General features: G+C 42.6%; 1 protein-coding gene across 1 annotated transcript in view; it reads left to right on the top strand.

Moving 5' to 3' along the window:
• The first annotated feature begins 11,010 nt into the window (after positions 1–11,010).
• Positions 11,011–19,300, top strand: part of LOC117660029 (uncharacterized) — a 34,167-nt gene continuing 25,877 nt past the window's right edge. The window contains exons 1-3 of the mRNA XM_087885390.1: positions 11,011–11,429; positions 11,662–12,253; positions 12,509–12,623. Of these exons, the coding sequence (XP_087741516.1) occupies positions 11,278–11,429; positions 11,662–12,253; positions 12,509–12,623 (859 nt within the window). The 5' untranslated portion in view covers positions 11,011–11,277. The remainder of the gene's footprint in view (positions 11,430–11,661; positions 12,254–12,508; positions 12,624–19,300) is intronic.

The raw sequence follows: 19,300 nt of genomic DNA, 5'->3' as shown, positions 1-19,300 counted from the left end.
AAAAACATAAACCTTTAGTAAATTGATTAGTACGAAGATAACGCCAGCGAACCAAGTTATGTTGCACTGGGGGCTTGGAAAACAACCAGGAATGGTGAATGTTTTGCAGCTGTGAAACAATAAAGGAAGAAGAAGGCATTAAATCAGGTATGAAAGCAACTTGACCAAAAGCCATAAGAGGTTCATAGTACAGGTGACATTAGTACCATGAACCAAAAACATATATTGAGTATGACGAACCCAGAGATTAGGGTTAAGTTGTATAGGCTGAGTGTCATTTAAAGCAGTAACAGAACCAAAAGAAGACAAGAGAATACAAAAAAGAATTGCGACAGAATTAGCTGTAATAATAGCAAAAACAGCAGCAACTAGATTTTCAGGAGTTTGAGGTAGGTCGGCTTGAGCCAATTGCTGTTGAGCTTGGTATGTTGTGGCTTTCACTTGCCCCCACGTGATTGGAGGGCAGGTCCTTGCCACTGAGGGTCAGGAGCAAGACAATACTTCACTAGCGGTCTTGTCAGTGGTTCTATTGCACGAAAATGAACATTAACAGGAATATCTGAAAAAGATTCTACAAGAGTTAAATAATTCCAGGTAAACAAAGCAACAGATAGTAAATGTTGAATCTTTCGCAAATGGTATGGACCAGACTCATGCTGCAGCTGTCTCTGCAAAAAGGACTTAAAGGTTCGATGGGCACGTTCTACAATAGCTTGTCCTTGAGAATTATCTCCATTTCCCACTTTTCTTTTTAATAACAAAAACAGGAGTATTCCAGGGGCTAGTAGAGGGTTCAATATGACCAGCAGCTAATTGTTCCTGAACAAGTTGCTGTAAAGCAGATAATTTTTCCATTGAAAGGGGCCACTGCTCCACCCACACGGGGGCGGTAGAGAGCCACTTAAGGGGAAGAGCCATCATCCAAAATCAATTGAGCATTTAAAAAAGAAAGTAAATCACGACCCCAAATATTAGTATGAATATCCAAAATATAAGGTTGCAGGGCAAAGGACTTACCAGCCGTGGTAGAGAATTGAATGTCTTGTACGCTTTGCCAAGCTGCAATGGAACCACCTATATCCCATAAAGAAGAAACTGCTTTCTTAGGCCATTGCACAGGCCACTGTAAAGATGAAATAACAGTAACATCGGCTCCAGTATCAAGCAACCCTTGAAAAGGTTGTTTATTCAAATAGAGAGTTAACACAGGATGAAAGGAAGTAACAGAGTGAAGTAAAGCCACAGAAGGAGAGGTAGAACCAAAACCAGCATCCCCACGTGCCCCTGTGCCAGGACATGGGACTTGATAGGGGAGCAAAAGTAACTGAGCAATAGACAATTGAGCAGGAAGAGTTTGGGGAAGGTTCACCCACACCTGAATAAAAAGAGTTCCAGTGTAATCATAATCAATAACACCAGGGACCACAAAGCAGCCCTTTTTATGAGCGGAAGATCGAGGCAAGATAAGACCCACTAAACCAGAGGGAAGAGGGCCTTTAAATTGAGAAGGAATCAATTTAACCTCCAAGGGAAATTTAAATTCCACAGATTCCTGAGTTATTAAATTGAGCCCAGCGCTACCTGCTGTGGCTGGGGCTGCGGAAGAGAGGCTGGAGGGGGAGACATGACTATGGGAAAGGCACTCTTTTGGCTCTGGGTGGGTGCCACACCCATTGGCAAGTTTTCCGACCGAAAACGGCACTGATTAGCCCAATGAAATCCTTTTTTTTCAAATTGGGCATTTTTTTTAGAAGGGCGATTTTGAGAGGCTGCAGGAGTCGAGCGACAGTCCTTTTGAAAATGTCCAGGTTTACCACATTTAAAGCAATTGCCAGGAGGACGTTGCCCTTTTTGTATAGCAGCAGCTAAAAGGTGCATCTTATAAGTTTGAGAACCAATATCCTGGCAAACCCGCAACATATCAGCCAAAGTGTATTGAGACGTAGCCTTTAACAGCTGCAAAGCTCACAATGCTTACAATCAGCATTGGCATTTTCACTAGCCAACTGCCGAAGAAGTTCTCCTGCCGCTTCCTGATGATCAAATTGTTGATGGATAGCTTTAGACAATCTTTCTACAAAATCAGCATAGGGCTCACTAGCCCCCTGTCTAATATTGGAAAAAATTGCTCGTGGTTCCCCAGCCTGCGGAACCTTTAAAAAAGCACAAAAAGCACATTCAGAAATAATAGTTAAGGTGGCCGGGGGAAGCACAATTTGGGCAGGAATTGAGGCAAATTGACCTGAGCCAAAGACTTGTTCCACCGTGTATGCTCCCCCACTTCCCAGAGCAGCGGCTTGAGCATGTCTCATAAATTCACTTTCCCAAGCAACATATTGCATTGAAGTCAAATCATTCGGAAAACTTGCTTCCAATCCTCAGGAATCATAGTATATCCAGTTTTTATCCCTTCAACCAGACCTCTAGTAAAATTACCACTGATGCCATACTCTCTAACAGCCTTTTTTAGTTCCCTCAAAATTTGATAAGGTAACCCTTCCCATTCCGCTATCTCCTGTCCTGCCAATTGGCCCTGGCCCTGATGATATTGTACAGGACATACAGACAATAATTCAGCAAGTTCTGCCCCAGGCATGGAGGAATCCCGTTTGCAGGATTCCACCATTTTTTGAAAAGAGGACTGAACAGCAGAGTCAGAAGGTTTAGTAATCTGACCTGTGTCAGTAGGAGCTGAAGGAGGTAGAGTCAGATAGTCCGGGGAGGAAGGAGGGCAGACAATAGCATTGGAGTAATGTGGAGGTGGAGAAGTTAAAAGAGACAGTTCAGTATTTCCAAATTTTTCCACTGCATAGCGACATAAATGCAGTGGTGGGATTCTGCCTGTTCTAGGGGGTTCGGCCGAACCGTTTGTTAAATTGCTGGCTCGCCCTGCCCCTCCACACTACTATTTATTGCCAATAAATAATGGTGGGCGAGGGGCAGGCGAGCCAGCAATTTAACAAACGGTTCGGTGTTTTTTTGTAATTTTATTGGCCCGCGGAGCTTCAGCATAGGCTATTTAGCCCTTGATTAGATCGGCTCCTGACTCTCAGCTGATTTGCTCTCAGCTGTTTTGCGCAGGGCTCTGCTGCTTGTTTGCTTGCTGGAGCAGTTTTTTTCGCCCTAGCTATGCTGAAAAACGAAACTGAAAGTAAAGCAGGCTGTTGGCTTTGCTGTTGCTGCAACGTTGGAAAATTAGGCAGGCAGATTTCTTTTCTTTTTCCTCACCAAAAAAGTTAGGTGCAAACAATGGGAAATTTAGGGAAAAAGAGGAGAGTTCAAGATTTTAAAACACAAAAGAAAAAAAGTTCTATTTAACTAGGGAATTGTAATAATTGAGATACTATTAATTGTATATTGTGTTGAAAGCAGAAATGGTTAAGTTGTGGTTTGAAGGAATATATGGGGGAAATTATTTGGTTTATTATTATTGGTAAATATAATTAATTGATTTGTAAGAAATTGGATTGCATGGAAATAATTGGAATATTCATGTTCATATTGATTAATATACAAAAAGATAGTTATATAACTAATTGGTTTATATTAAAATGTTGAATTTATATTAAACAATTGTAATATTACATAATTAACCAATGTGAGGATGGATATAAAAATAGATGACAATGGGAAGGGATATAATATAGAATAGAAGGGAAAAATTGAATTTGATTAAGATTAGAGATGAGGATGAAGGGTAATATTGGTTTTTTACAAAAATAGATGAGGAATAAATATGGCAAAAAGGAAATATAGAAATTGTAAATTTAATTGAAATGACTAAACACTGTTTAAATTTGTGAACCGGCCAAATACTCTGTTCAAAGAAAATACATTGTATGTTTGTATGTGTGTTTCTAATTATTGTTATTTATTCATATTTGTTCTCTTTTATTCTTTAAAGTTTAACAATTCATTCTTTATCTTAATATCTTTATATTTGTTTGGGGTTGGCTTTCTTCCCTTTCATCTTTTTTACTGTACAGCAATCTTTCTCCTCAAACCTACCACCTCTCTCTTTTCTTTCCTTCTTACTTTCTCTTCCTCCCCCTCTTCTTCTCCTCCCTACTTCCTCTTCCTTTCTCCTTCTCCTCCTCTCTTCCTCCCTCTCTTACCCTCACTCCTACTCTAATTTCCCTTCCCTTCCTTCATCCCTCTCTATTGCTGTATCCTTTTATGCATATGGACTACTCAGAGGGCTGAAAAAGATATTTTTGACCGGTCCTCACACTTTTGACCAGTCCTCGAATTTACGACTGTCCTCACATTTACGTTTTTGCCCTATCTTGTCACCATGATGAAGAGAAGCAGTTGTGAAATGAGTGACACGGTTGTTAAGAATGCCGCAACGGGCATAAATGTGAGGATGGTCATAAGTGCGAGGACTGGTCAAAAGTGCGAGGACCAGTCAGAAATGACTTTTTTCAGCCCTCTGTAGTCCCTATGCAGATAGCCACACCCACCGGTCACATGACCACCAAGCCACAGCCCCAACTAAGCCACGCCCACAGAACCTGTTTTTTAAAAAATTGAATCCCACCACTGCATAAATGCCATACCTGCAAAATCTCTACCTTAGCTCTTGGCTCAGTATGTAATACTTTCCCAATTTTTTCCCAGTCAGATAATTTTAAAGACCCCTTTTCAGGATACCATAATCACTGATTCGCAATCTCCTGGACCAGCCGTAAGAGACTGCATTGTGATACATCAGTGTGATTTTTCTTAAGTAAATAGCTTAATCTTCAGCATGCTTCCTTTGTTCCTCAGAAAGTGTAGACCCCATTACTTACAGAAACCTTTAAAAGGTTGAAGAAACCACAAGGGCTGTCAGTGCACCAAATCCTTGCCGGACGAAGCAGGGTCCCTGTTCGGGCACCACTTGTAATGACCACACACAGAGAGGTTGAGGAAATATGTGGTAATTTATTGCTTTACAGAGTGACATATAGTTTGTTACTACAAGTTACAGCGTATTTGGCAGCACATCATTGGCTCACAGAATCATCCAAGTAACTTAAATCTTTGGTTAACCATTGCTGCTTGCTTAAGCACTTATAATGTTTAGCTATAGTTAAAGTATAACATATCTCATTTCCTCCTCTCTTGCTCTTCTTGTTTACAGATCTTATTTTCTGATGCCATTTCCTGGCGCTTACGTGCATGTAACCTTCCTTATCTGAGGTTGCCTTCCAAGATAGGAAAATTCCTGCACGTATGCAAACTCCTACATCAATGCTTCGTTTTGAAAAGATGTATTTTATGTTTATGTTTTAAAAAATAAAATAAAAAAAATATAAAAAAGTGAATACAATCCTTGGTTGTATAAAGAGAGGCATAGAATCAAAATCACATGAAGTATTAGTACCACTTCATAAAGTCTTAGTAAGACCACACCTGGAATACTGCATCCTGTTTGGGTCATCACATTACAAAAAAGATGTTGAAACTTTGGAGAAAATGCAAAGAAGAGCAGCTAAGCTGATTAAAAGCCTGAAGACTAAAACAAGAACAGTTATAGGAACTGGGCATGGCTAGTCTAGTGAAGAGAAGGACCAGGGGAGACAGGATAGCAGTGTTCCAATATTTGAGGGGCCTCCACAGAGAGGAGTGGGTCAAGCTATTTTCCAAGGCATCTGAAGGTCAGATACGGAATAATGGATGGAAACTGATCAAGGAGATATTCAACCTAGAAATAAGGAGAAATTTTCTGACAGAACAATCAACCAATGAAAGAGCTTGCCTTCAGAAGTTGTGGGAGGTTCATCACTGGAAGCTTTCAAGAAGAGATTGTACTGTCATTTGTCAGAAATGGTGTAGGGTTTCCTGCTTGGGTAGGGGGTTGACCTAGATGAACTACAAGGTCCGTTCCAACTCTGTTAATCTAATATCTAATTTTTTCCCCAAACCACCAGAGGGCAAGATAAGAAACAAATGGATGGAAACTAATCAAGGAGAGAAGCAACCTGGAACTTTCTTACAGTGAGGACAATTGACTAGTGGAACAGTTTGCTTTTAGACATTGTGGGTGCTTCATCACTGGACATTTTAAGAAGAGACTGGACAGTCACTTGTTTGAAACGATACAGGTTGTACCCTGAGCTGGACTAGAAAAACTCCAAGTTCCCTTCCAGCTCTATTCTGATTCTGATTCTGAATCCTCAATCTTTGTTTGTGCTTTTTTGCTACATTGGAGGTTTTAAAACAAAGATGAGTATCAGTGGAGACTAAGGTTAGCATTTGGCCCGAAAGTGATGTTTTCTTTTATGTACACTGAGAGCATATGCACCAAGACAAATTCCTTGTGTGTCCAATCACACTTCGCCAATAAAAAATTCTATTCTATTCTATTCTATTCTATTCTATTCTATTCTATTCTATTCTATTCTATTCTATTCTATTCTATTCTATTCTGTGTGGTGGCCAATATTTAAGTGGTGGAGATTCCTCAATCATTTCAAGAAACTCCCTCTGATGAGTATTTCCACTAGAGCAGAGTTGCAGTCAGAAATGCAATTAGTCCTGAATCCCTTACTATTGTTTCAGTTTTTCTTCCTTTGCTTACTATTGTCTCAGTCTGCCTTTCCATCCTGCTTCACATTATGTAATGCAAGTAATAACTGAGAAAGAAAATCATAAGGAAAACGGGGTTATAGTGATGCTGAATTAGAAAATGCAACTCATAGGATCTTTGTCGTAATTTTGTGGTGGTCTTTCCTTGCCTTCCCTCATGTTGCCCATCTTTGGACTCACACAATCTTATCAATACCTTTTTTAAAGTGAGGTCTCCAGAACTGTATCCAGTATTCCAAATGGTCTCTCACTAAAGCCCTATGTAGATGGATAGGACCTCCGTTTTGCTGATGTTGATACTTCTGGTGATGCATCCCAGAATGTTTTCTGTCTTCAAAGCTGCCTGGCCACACTGTTTACTTTTTTGGAGTTATCATTTTTTTCAGTGCCAGTGTAACTTTTTTCACATAGTTGTGTAAAAAAAGTGATGCTTGAATTCATTTATTAAAACACAGAATAGCGTTGTGGAAATACCTTTGTGTCTGGTCCAACATTCTGCCACACAGGGAGCATTAAAGTAAATAGTGTCAACTCTGAAAACAACTCTAAGGTAAAGGTTCCCCTCACACATATGTGCTAGTCGTTCCCGACTGTAGGGGGCGGTGTTCATCTCTGTTTCAAAGCCGAAGAGCCAGCGCTGTCCGAAGATGTCTCCATGGTCATGTGCCCAGCTAAATGTCAAAGGCGCACAGAATGCTGTTATCTTCCCACCAAAGGTGGTCCCTATTTTTCTATTTGCATTTTTTATGTGCTTTCGAACTGCTAGGTTGGCAGAAGCTGGGACAAGTAATGGGAGTACACCCTGTTATGCGGCACTGGGATTCGAACCGTTGAACTGCTGACGTTTCTATTGACAAGCTCAGTGTCTTAGCCACTGAGCCACTGCGTCCATCCAAAATGACTCTAGCTGAAGCCATTTTTTTTTGCTTCATTTCATTTCATTTCATAGAATAGAATAGAATGGAATGGAATGGAATGGAATGGAATGGAATGGAATGGAATGGAATGGAATGGAATGGAATGGAATGGAATGGAATGGAATAGAATAGAATTTTTTTTTGGCCAAGTGTGATTGGACACACAAGGAATTTGTCTTGGTGCATATGCTCTCTGTACATAAAAGAAGATACATTCATCAAGAATCATAAGGTACAACACTTAATGATAGTCATAGGGTGCAAATAAGCAATCAGGAAACAATATCAATATAAATTGTAAGGATACAAACAACAAAGTTGTAGTCATACAGTCATAAGTGGAAGAAGATAGGTGGTGGGAACAATGAGAAGATTAATAGTAGTGCAGACTTAGTAAATAGTTTGACAGTGTTGAGGGAATTATTTGTTTAGCAGAGTGATGGCATTCAGGAAAAACCTGTTGTTTGTCTAGTTGTTCTGGTGTGCAGTGCTCTATAGATCACTGTTATAGACCGATCACTGTTGTGTCATCTGCGAAGTTCAGTAGTTTAACAGATGGATCGTTAGAGATGCATTCATTGCTTTACAGAGAGAAGAGAAGTGGGGAGCGAAAACACCCTTGGGGGGCCCTGTGCTAATTGTACAGGTATCTGATGTGATTCTGCTTAGCTTCACCTGCTGCTTCCTGCTTGTTAGGAAGCTTATGATCCACTTACAAGTGTGTTCAGGTACCTGTAGCTGGTTTAGCTTAGTTAGAAGAATGTCTGGAATGATGGTATTGAATGCTGAACTAAAGTTTACAAAGAGGACCCTTACGTAGGTCTTTGGAGATTCAAGATGTTGTAGGATATAGTGCAGAGCCATATTAACAGCATCATCTGTTGATCTATTTGCTCGGTATGCAAATTGCAAGGGGTTTAACAGCAGATCCGTGATGGTTTTCAAGTGGGACAGCTCTAGCCTTTCAAATATTTTCTTGACTACAGATGTTAGAGCAACTGGTCTGTAGTCATTCAGTTCCTTGAAGGTGGGCTTCTTCGGCACTGGGATGATAGTAGAGAGTTTGAAGCAAGAAGGAACATAGCACATCTCTAGCGATTTATTGAAGATTCGGGTGAAGATGGGGGCCAATTGGTCAGCACAGACTTTTAGGAAGAAGGAGTTATCTTGTCTGGGCCTGGAGCTTTTCCTGGCTTTTGTCTGTGAAATAGGTCTTGTACTTCCTTTTCTGTGATCACTAGGGGTGATGAACCCAATGGGATGGGATCCGTTGTAGGAGGCTTGGCTGTTGTTGGTGTGTCTGAGATGGGGGTTGTGGAGATAGGTGTCTGTAGTTTCCTTTCAAACCTGCAGTAAAACACGTTCAGGTCATCTGCCAGTTGTTGATTTCTTTCAGCCTGGGAAGGAGGTTTGCCGTAGTTTTCCACATATTTGCTGATTCATTTGTTGAGAACTGATTCTTTAGCTTTTCACAGTAGTTTCTTTTTGCTGCTCTGATCTCCCTTGTTAATACATTTCTGGCCTGATTGTACAGCATTTTATCACCTTTTCTGTAGGCTTCCTCTTTGGAATGACGTAGCTGCTTAGCTGTGAACCAAGGTTTATTCTTAGTGAATATTGGCAAGTTCCTGGTCGGTACACATATGTCTTCACAGAAGCTGACATATGATGTTACAGTATCTGTGTGTTCATACAGGTCTGCAGAGGTATCTTCAAAAATATTCCAATCAGTGCAGTCAAAGCAAGCCTGTAGCTTTAACTTTCCCTCCTCAGTCCAAGTCTTCACTGATTTAATTGTTAGTTTTGTGGTTTTAAGTCTTTGCCTGTAAGCAGGTACAAGGTGAATCATGCAATGATCAGAGTGTCCTACAGCTGCTCATGGTAAAGACTGATAAGCATCTTTTGGTGCTGTGTAGCAATGGTCTAAAGTTATTGCCTCTAGTGGGACAATTGACATGCTGAAAGTATTTTGGTAGCTCTTTCCTTAAGTTGGCCTTGTTTAGCTCTCCCAAATTAATGGCCAGTGAATCGAGTATTTGGCTTCAGCCTCCATAAGTTGGTCAGCTAGAATTCGTAATGCCTTCTTTACACAGGCTTGTGGTGGGACATAAACAGCACAAGTAGAAGAAATGAGGAAAATTCACAAGGCGAATAGTATGGTTTGCAGTTGATAATTAATGTCTCTAGGTTTTTGTCACAGAATTTATATATTATAGTTATATCCTGAGACCAGCTGTTGTTGATATATAAGCAAAAGCCTCCTCCCTGGCAGGAGGGAGTGCTGAGAACTTCATCTTCTTCTTTCTTGGCTAATGTGACCTGTGAGACTTGATTTGGTTGGGAGTGTTACTGGGAACTATGACAAGTAGTTTTATTAAGGGAAAGCGGTGGTAGGGAAATGTGGATGAATATTAAGTTCTCATAGCTAGGTAGCCAACACAGGCAGTCCCTGATTTACAATAATTTATTAAGTAACCATTCAAAGTTACAAGCTAACATTACAAATGATCAATCAAGAAGGAAGATCTTTGGAAAATAATGGGGACCAAAATAACATGAAATTAAGAACTAATTTTAAAAAATTCCTTCAGTGGTGAAATCCAATTTTTTTTACTACCGGTTCTGTGGGCATGGTTTGGTGGGCATGGTGTGGCTTGGTGGGCATGGCAAGGGAATGATATTGCAAAATCTCCATTCCCACCCCACTCTGGGGCCTGCCAGAGGTGGTATTTGCCGGTTCTCAGAACTACTCAAAATTTCTGCTACCCGTTCTCCAGAACCTGTCAGAACCTGCTGACTCATCCCTCGAGTCCCCTAATCATCTTTGCTGCTCTTCTCTGCACTCTTTAGAGTCTCAACAACTTTTTTACAACGTGGAAACCAAAATTTTTAAAAAATCAATAAATAAAAATCATTTTCTTCATTGTGGCCTTCCTGCTGGTGTCCCATCTTCCTCTCTTCAGGCCGGAGTTTGCAAGAACCGCAAGACACAAACTGGGTTTCCCAGAGAGCCTCCTGGTCCTCTTCTGACTGCCCAGCTGTTTCTGACAGGATTTGGCCCCTTTTGAGACCTCCCCCAATCTCTGCCCAGCCTTCAGGGCAGCTGTTCTTGAAGGAAGCGAGTTCAAATTCTCCAGAGAGATTTTTCTCCATCTCCACAGACGGTTCCTGGACAGGAAGGAGAGGAAGATGGATAAATTGCTGCCTCTGCAAACCACAAAGCTTTTCTTGGGCAGGGCGGCATTGAGAGGGACCTTTCCTCCTATTCCCATGCCCATCATCCCTGCCCTTTCCTCAGATGCGCTCCTCTTTCCCCCACTTTGCAGGGAATCCTGTAAATTTATCCAAAATCCACCAGGGGGCATTTTCTGCCAAGAGAAGAGAACATCGGGCTTCCCCATTGGCCCACTGGAGGGCGAAGATCACAGCTGCCTTTCCAGAGGAGGCTGCAAAGGAAGTGACATCGCAAACACTTGCCGCTCTAGGATGTCTCCTTAACCCCTGGAGCTCTGCAGGAGGCGCAGAGGCTGCAGGAGGGTCTGGCAGGGGGAGATCCAGATGTGCCCCAGGTGAGAAGGAGGATGTTCACAGACAGAGGGAGGCGGAGAAGGAAGAGACCGACTTCTCTGGAAGCTTGGTTAGGTGGCTCAGTGGCTAAGACATTGAGTTTCTAGATCAGAAAGGACGGCAGTTCGGGAGTTGGAATCCCTAGTATAGGTCTCCTGTGTGAGTAGGGGATTGGACTACATGACCTCCAAAGTCCCTTCCAACTCTGTTACTGAGTCCCATGGTCCCCTGCTGCCCTCCCCATGCAGGGAACATGGGGGATGCCGGTGGGGATCCAGAGATCCCTTCCCGCCCCATGTCCAGGGAAGTGACCAAGTGGGGGAAGAGGAGGGTCGGCTTTGCAGAGGCCCAGCAGGAGAGAAGAGAAGCCGGGTGAGTAGGCAGGAATCACACCCGGTTCCCTGAGAGTCCGATCCTCCACAGCCCGGCCTGTCTCGCAGGGGGAGAGAAGCGGGATAGCCTCTCCAGCTGCCTGCTTCCGAGCCCTGCTATGAGGACCTCAATCCTGCGCTGGGGCTCCAGGCAGGTTGGGGGAAGGTTGTTCAGTTCTACTTTCTAAATTCTACTTTCTAATTCTTGGTGTTGATTTTTCTTTCCATCTCAGATACAGAAGCTGGAAGCCATTTGAAGTCCTTCCAAGGATTTTTCTTGGGGGGGAAAAGAGCAGAATAACTTGCAGCGATCAGTCCTGCAGCACCAGAAATGGTTCTGTGAAGGAAAAGGCATCTGGAGACCCACCAGAGTCCTTGGAGCCATTTGGAGTTGTTCTGCAGGACAGAGAAAGGATGGAGACACAACCTTTTGGAAAGGAGGGAAGTGGAAAAGATCCTTCAGCTGTTCAGCCTGGGAAAGCGGGGAAGCTCTGGACAAGGACTGGGCAGGAGATCCTGGAGGAAACTATCCTCCCTTCAGAAGTTCAGCCCTGGAATTTCATCCAATGCCAGGAGGCTGAAGGTCCTCGAAGATTTTGCAGCCACCTCCATCACTTTAGTAGGCGATGGTTGCGATCAGAAAAGTACACCAAAGCCCAGATGCTGGACCTGGTGGTTCTGGAGCAGTTCCTGGCTCTTCTGCCCCCAGAGATGGAGAGCTGGGTGCGGGAGTATGGAGCAGAGACCAGCTCCCAGGCAGTGGCCCTGGTGGAAGGCTTCCTCCTGAGCCAGGCGGAGGAGCAGAAGGAGCAGGTCGAGTTGCAGGTGAGATACTTTAGGAAGCTCAAAAGAGAATAGAGAATGTGTTTGAATACTTCACCCCTCCTTCCCAAACATCTCTGACATTCATAATATGTGGCGATGTCCCACCAATTCTTGTAGGACGTTGTTCCATTGTTTTCTCACTCAACCACACTGATGGATATTGGGGGCTTTGAGGTTGTGTTCCGAATATAGGAATGTACTTTATGTTGTGATGTACATTAATTCTGCTTCTTCCATCCTTCCTCCTATTGGAAGTGCTGCACTATGGAGATCAGAGATCCTGAGAGAAAGAAGAATCCATCAAATCCCTCTCAGGAGCTATTTTTCAGGAGGATCCCTTGGGAAGATCAAACTCAGGACACCTCAGGAGGTAATTTAAGATCCTCCAATTACCCATATGTCTTAACATCGTTCTCTCTTCTATACAATACCTCCTCCTATTTATACTTCTCTGCACTAATTTCATCTGCAGATAATCGCCCAGCGACTCTCTTTAGGTGAGCCTCCTCCTCCTGGAGAAGGAGGAGATTGAGGTCCACCTGAAGGGGACTGCTGGGGAATTGGTGGTTTTTCTGGAAGACAAAATAGCTCGACTTGGTTCCCAGTTGGATGCCGGTGTGGTTGCTGGTCTGATGGAAGCCCCTGAGGCAGGTTCTTGCTCTGGGAACGGTTTGACCCTGTTGCTCCTGAGGAAGGGGACAGGATCCTAGAGAGTATGGGTGCACCTGTGTTTTAAACCGATGTCCCTCTTGGCTTGGGAAAGCTTCCCAGGAGGTAACAGTGGACTCTGGCACTGATTAATGCTTCCCTACAGGAAGGGGTAGTGCCCCAGCACTTTAAGGAGGCTGTGGTCCACCCTCTTCTTAAGAAGCCATCGTTGGATCCCACCCTGTTGGATAATTTCCGACCTGTCTCCAGTCTTCCCTTTTTTCGGGAAGGTTGTTCAAAAGGTGGTTACACGGCAATTCCAGAGGTTTAGGGATGAAATGGATTATCTAGACCCCTACCAGTCAAGATTCAGGCCTGGATTTGGGACAGAAATGGCATTGGTCGCACTTTTGGATGATCTCTGGTGAGAGCGGGATAGGGGTATGCATCCATGCTTGCTCTACTTGACCTCTCGGCGGCTTTCAATACCATCACCCATGGTATTCTCCTGGGGTAGCTTTGGGGGATGAAAGTGGGAGGCCTTGTGCTATCCTGGCTCACTTCCTTCCTCTGCAGCTGCTCTCAGTCAGTGTTGATAGGAGGGGAGAGATCCAGCCCTCATGCACTGCTTTGTGGGGTTCCACAGGGCTCAGTTCTCCGCTCCTGTTCAAGATTTATATGGAGCCGCTGGGTGAGATCATCTGCCAGCACGGACTGAAATATTACCAATATGCTGATGATACTTAGCTGTATGTCTCGGCCTGTGGTAGGTTAAGCAATGCTATGTCCACTGCTATGCGCAGTGCCTGGAGGCTGTAGGGGCTGGATGGGGAGCAACGGGTGGAAACTAAACCTTGGCAAGACAGAGTGGCTCTGGGTTTGGGGTTCGTTGGCCAAGGGAGAATTGCCACCTCTGGTCTTGGATGGGGTGGCACTACCCAAAACAGACCCTGTGCATAATCTGTGGGTTCTTCTGGAATCACAATTCTTGCTCGAAGAGAAGGTGGCAGTCGTGGCCAGGAGGGCCTTTGCACAACTACAGGTTGTGCGCCAGTACCCCCCTACCTGGATGGACAATCGCTACTCAAACAGTCACTCATGCCCTAATCAATTCCCGGGCTCTACATGGGGCTCCCCTTGAAGAGCATGTGGGCTCCACTTGGTGCAAAACACAGCAGTCCACATGGTTTTCTGCAGATCCCAGTGTGCACATGTATCACCTCTCCTGCATTATTATTATTAAATAATTATTATTTTGAAATTACTTATTTCTTACAGAGAAAGAAACAATGAAATTTTCTGGTTTTTATGATGGCGATCAAACAGCGGTTGAACCTCTAAATCAAGTAAGAAAAGGAAAAGTTATTAGACTTGTATTCTCACCTTCAGGAAATGAAGTGGGTGTACAGAGTTCTCTCTCCTTCTATTCCCCCCCTTGTTTGGACTGGGTTATTTTTGTGTTCTTCCAGAACATGGACAGCAGAATAGCAGGTTGAAGTTGCTGTCAGCCAGCATAGCTTCCTCTGGTTGTCTTGTTCTGCTAGTTACTCCTCCAAATTTGCCTTTACAAGAAGCACTTCTTTTAAAGTTCTTCAAGAATTAGGAATAAACGTATCACAGTGGCAGGAACTGCTGGACCATCTTTCTTTTTTAATTTATTGACCTCCTAAAGTACAGATTAACAGAGTTGGAAGGGACCTTGTAGGTCACCTAGTCCAACCTCCCTACACCATTTCTGACAGCTGGCAGTCTAGTCTCTTCTTGAAAGCTCCCAGTGATGAAGCTCCCACTGAAGGCAACTTCTGTTCCATGGGTTGATTGCTTTCACTGTCAGAAAATGTCTCCTTATTTCCAGGTTGAATCACTCCTTGTTCAGTTTCCATCCATTATTACTTGACTGGCCTTCAGGTGCTGTGGAAAATAGCTTGACCCCTCCTCCTCTCTGTGGCAGCCCTCAAATATTGGAACACTGTTATCGTGTCTCCCCTTTTCCTTCTCTTCACTAGACTAGCCATGCCCAGTTTCTGCAACTGTTCATCGTATGTTTTAGCCTCCAGTCCCCTCATCATCTTGGTTGCTCTTCTTTGCAGTCTTTCTAGAGTCTCAAGATCTTTTTTATATCATCGCAACCAATACTGGATGCAAAGTTCCCAAGTGTCTTAACAAGGCATTATAAAGAACTAACATTTCATGTGATCCTGATTCTATCCCTCTCTTAATGCAGCCTATGATTCTGTTGGGGTTTTTTTGGCAAGTGTACACACTGCTGGCTCACGTTTAAGCGATTGTCCACTAGGACTCCAAGATCCCTGTTGCACTTTCTACTGTAGAGCCAGGTATCACCTATTCTATGCCAGTGCATTTGGTTTTTCTTTCCTAAATGTAGTACATTACATTTCTCACCATTGAAATTCATTTTGTTAGAAGGTGCCAATATATCAATCCTTCTATATCTCGAGCCTATCTTGTGCAGTGTTGATATTCCTGTCAATTTGGTCTTGTCTGCAAATTTGATGAGTTCCCCTTCTATCCCCTTGTCTAAATCATTGATGAAGTTGATCAGATGTTGTGAATCTGTTCGGTTCTTTTTCCCGTGTTCAGGAGAGTCTTGTGTCCTTCAAGGAGGTGGCTGTGTATTTCTCTAAGGAGGAATGGTCTCAGCTGGATCCTGACCAAAAAGCCCTGTATTCGGAAGTCATGCTTGAAAACTATAGGAACGTGGTTTCTCTTGGTAAGTTTTCTTATCCCATATCAGAGAGTTCAAGAAGACAGATTAAAGTTAGTTTTTTATTTAAAAAATCACTAATCAGATACTGTCTCCTGGGAGGGAGAAGGAAAGGATCTGGCCTTCTGGTACTCCAAGGAAGGAAAGAGTCGGTGTATCTTTGCTGAGATGCTTTTGGGCCATTTCTGAATAGAATAGAATAGAATAGAATAGAATAGAATAGAATAGAATAGAATAGAATAGAATAGAATAGAATAGGCCAAGTGTAATTGGACACAAGGAATTTGTCTTGGTCCATATGCTCTTGGTGTACATAAAAGAAAAGATACATTCGTCAAGAATCATAAGGTACAACACTAATGATAGTCAGAGGGAACAAGTAAGCAATCAAATCATATCATATCAGGAAACAGTCAATATAAATCTTAAGGATATCAGCAACTAGGTTACAGTCATACAGTCATAAGTGGGAGGAGATGGGTGGTGGGAACAATGAGAAGATTAATAGTAGTGCAGACTTAGTAAATCAATCAAGGATTGAGGGAATTATTTGTTTAGCAGAGTGATAGCGTTCAGGAAAAAACTGTTCTTGTGCCTAGTTGTTCTGGCATGCAGTGCTCTATAGCATCGTTTTGAGGGTAGGAGTTGAAACAGTTTATGTCCAGGATGCGAGGGGTCTGTAAATATTTTCACAGCCCTCTTTTTGACTCATGCAGTATACAGGTCCTCAATGGAAGGCAGGTTGGTAGTCATTGTTTTTTCTGCAGTTCCAATGATCCTCTGAAGTCTGTGTCTGTCTTGCTGGGTTGCAGAACCAAACCAGACAGTTATAGAGGGTGGAGATGACAGACTCAATAATTCCTCTGTAGAACTGGATCAGCAGCTCCTTGGGCAGTTTGAGCTTTCTGAGTTGGCGCAGAAAGAACATTCTTTGTTGTGCTTTTTTGATGACGATTTTGAAGTTAGATCTCTATTTTAGGTCTTTATTTTTCCATTTGTATTTGAATTTATCTGTGGTGGCTGAAAAGAATGAGGTGTGCTTTTATGTGTCCTCTGGAAGTCATGTGAGAGGTATGTGTTGTCAAACCTCCCAAAATTTTGTGAGAACAGAACTTTCATGTTTGGGCCATGGAAGAGCATTCTCCCAATCCAATTCAAGAACAAAGACCTCATGCAGTGTGACTCAGAGCATCCTAGGATACAGGTGATCTCCGAGTTATGACAGTTCACTAAGCAACCGTTCCACATTACGACCTAGCCCTCCCCCCAAGTACTTAAGATTCAGTCCTGAAATTATGTTGCATCAACAATCACCCTACCTGCACCCCCACCGCACCCTGCTGGGACTTTACGAGGATATAGCAAGCCGTCAATTCCTTTGACTGCTTGGATGCATTTGCAGAAAAAAGAGGCCTAAAGTAGTGGGAGATACGCAAGATCAATAGTGGGAAATCTGGCAGTATTGATCTCACATGATCTCACACTACAGTACTTTAGGCCTCTGTTTTCTGCTAACCAAGGCCTGCACGAGATCCAGGCCAAAATCCTTTGGCAACAAAGGGGAGGCCTCTTTGTTTTCAAAGACTTTTGCCCTGAATCTCGTGCAGTACTCAGTTTGTAGGGAACACAGGCCTAAAGTACTGCAGCCTGAGATCCCGCAAGATCATTAGTGTGAGATCTTGCACTTCTGGTCTAGTGTGATCTCGCACTAAAATAGTTTAGGCCTCTGATTTCTGCAATCGGAAGCCTGTACCAGATCCGGCCAAAAAGCTCTTGCAAATTGATGAGACTTTGGGGCAGCGAAATAGCCATTCTTGAAGCCTCCCAACCTTTCCAGTCTTTCCAGCGAGCTTCTTTCAAAATGGTTTCAGTTCTCACAGGTGTCTGCTGAAATTAACCCAGCCCAATAAATCTTAAGTTCTCTCCTTATTCGTCCTTGGATGTTTCCCCTCATTATTCCTTGACTCAAAACAGACTTTGATTGAGATTTGCAGGTATTTAGATAATTGTAAAGAAAGATGTTTTCTAGATATTTTCAAAGCTTTCAGGACTCATGAAGATAGAAATCATCCTGTGTATATCACACCACTGTAAGCATGCAAACATAAAACATAATTGAATTTTGGAAAAATTCAGAAGGAAATTCACTTGACTTTGTACGGTTTGATCTTTTTCTCTAACCTTGTTATTGTTTTCATTTCTCTTTTGCTTTGAAGGTGATAATGGGCAGGAGAATCAAGATTCCTGTGAACTGTTCCAGGTGATCAATGCTAAAGATGGAACGGAGAAGTTGGGAATTCGAATGGAATTAGAAACCCATGATAGAAACCAATCAAATGATTGGAATCAGGAAAGCTCATCTTCCACTGATGCTCCGATGCAAGATGTTCTCGCCCAACAGGAGAAAATAAGGAAAAAATATATTGGGAAAAATATGAAGCCAATCAAAGCTATATTACAAGTAAAAGAACACTATTTAAGCCAAAACAAAGCAGAAGATGCTATAAGAAAGTACAACGGACAAAGTTACAATAGGACATTCATTCCTTCTCTTGGAAATAAGTTCCTTATATCTCAAAAAGTGATTGACGCAAAAGAGAAGCCTTACAAATGTTTGGAATGTGGAACATGTTTTGGAAAAAGCAGGCAACTTACTTCCCATGAAAAGATTCACACTGGGGAGAAGCTATACAAATGCAGACAGTCTGGTAACAGGTTCAAAAGACGTAGTAATCTTATTTCCCATAAAAGGATTCAGTCAGGAGAGAAACCGTATAAATGCATGGAGTGTGGAAAGACCTTCCCTCAGAGTAGTGTCCTAAGAGTACACGAAAGTCTCCACATAGGGGAGAAACTCTATAAATGCATGGAGTGTGGAAAGACCTTTGCTCGAAGAAGTAATCTTTTTTCCCATACGAAGATCCACACAGGGGATAAGCCACATAAATGCATGGAGTGTGGAAAGACATTTGCTTATAGTAGTGGACTTACTATACACAAAAGGTGCCACACAGGGGAGAAGCCATTTAAATGCACGGAATGTGGAAATACCTTTGCTCAAAAAAGTCACCTTATTTTACATAAGGTGATCCACACAGGGGAGAAGCCATTTAAATGCATGGAGTGTGGAAAGACCTTTGCTCGAAGATATCATCTTAATTGCCATAAGATGAGCCACACAGGGGAGAAACCGTATAAATGCATGAACTGTGGAAAGACATTTGCTCGGAAGTATGGTCTCACTTGCCATAACAAAATCCACACAGGAGAGAAACCATATAAATGCATGGAGTGCGGAAAGAGCTTTGCTCATAGCAATGTCCTAAGAATACATAGAAAGATCCACACAGGAGAAAAGCCATTTAAATGCATGGAGTGTGGAAAAACCTTTGCTCGAAGAAGTCATCTTATTTCCCATAAGATGATCCACAAAGGGGAGAAAACTTATAAATGCATGGAGGGTGAAAAGACCTTTGCTCATATCAGTGACCTAAGCATACACAAAAGGTTCCACACAGGGGAGAATCCATATATATGCATGCAGTGTGGGAAAACCTTTCCTTGTAGCAACGAACTTACAATCCATAAAAGGAGACACATGGGAGATAAATCATATAAATGCATGGAGTGTGGAAAGACCTTTGCTCAACGCAGTTATCTTGCTTCTCATAAAA

Source organism: Pantherophis guttatus, chromosome 2 (genome assembly GCF_059756535.1).
Source record: "Pantherophis guttatus breed Tessera chromosome 2, ASM5975653v1, whole genome shotgun sequence".
In the NCBI taxonomy this organism is placed as follows: domain Eukaryota; kingdom Metazoa; phylum Chordata; class Lepidosauria; order Squamata; family Colubridae; genus Pantherophis; species Pantherophis guttatus.
Note: the sequence above shows the minus strand (reverse complement) of the source record. Positions and strands in the feature narration are given on the sequence as shown.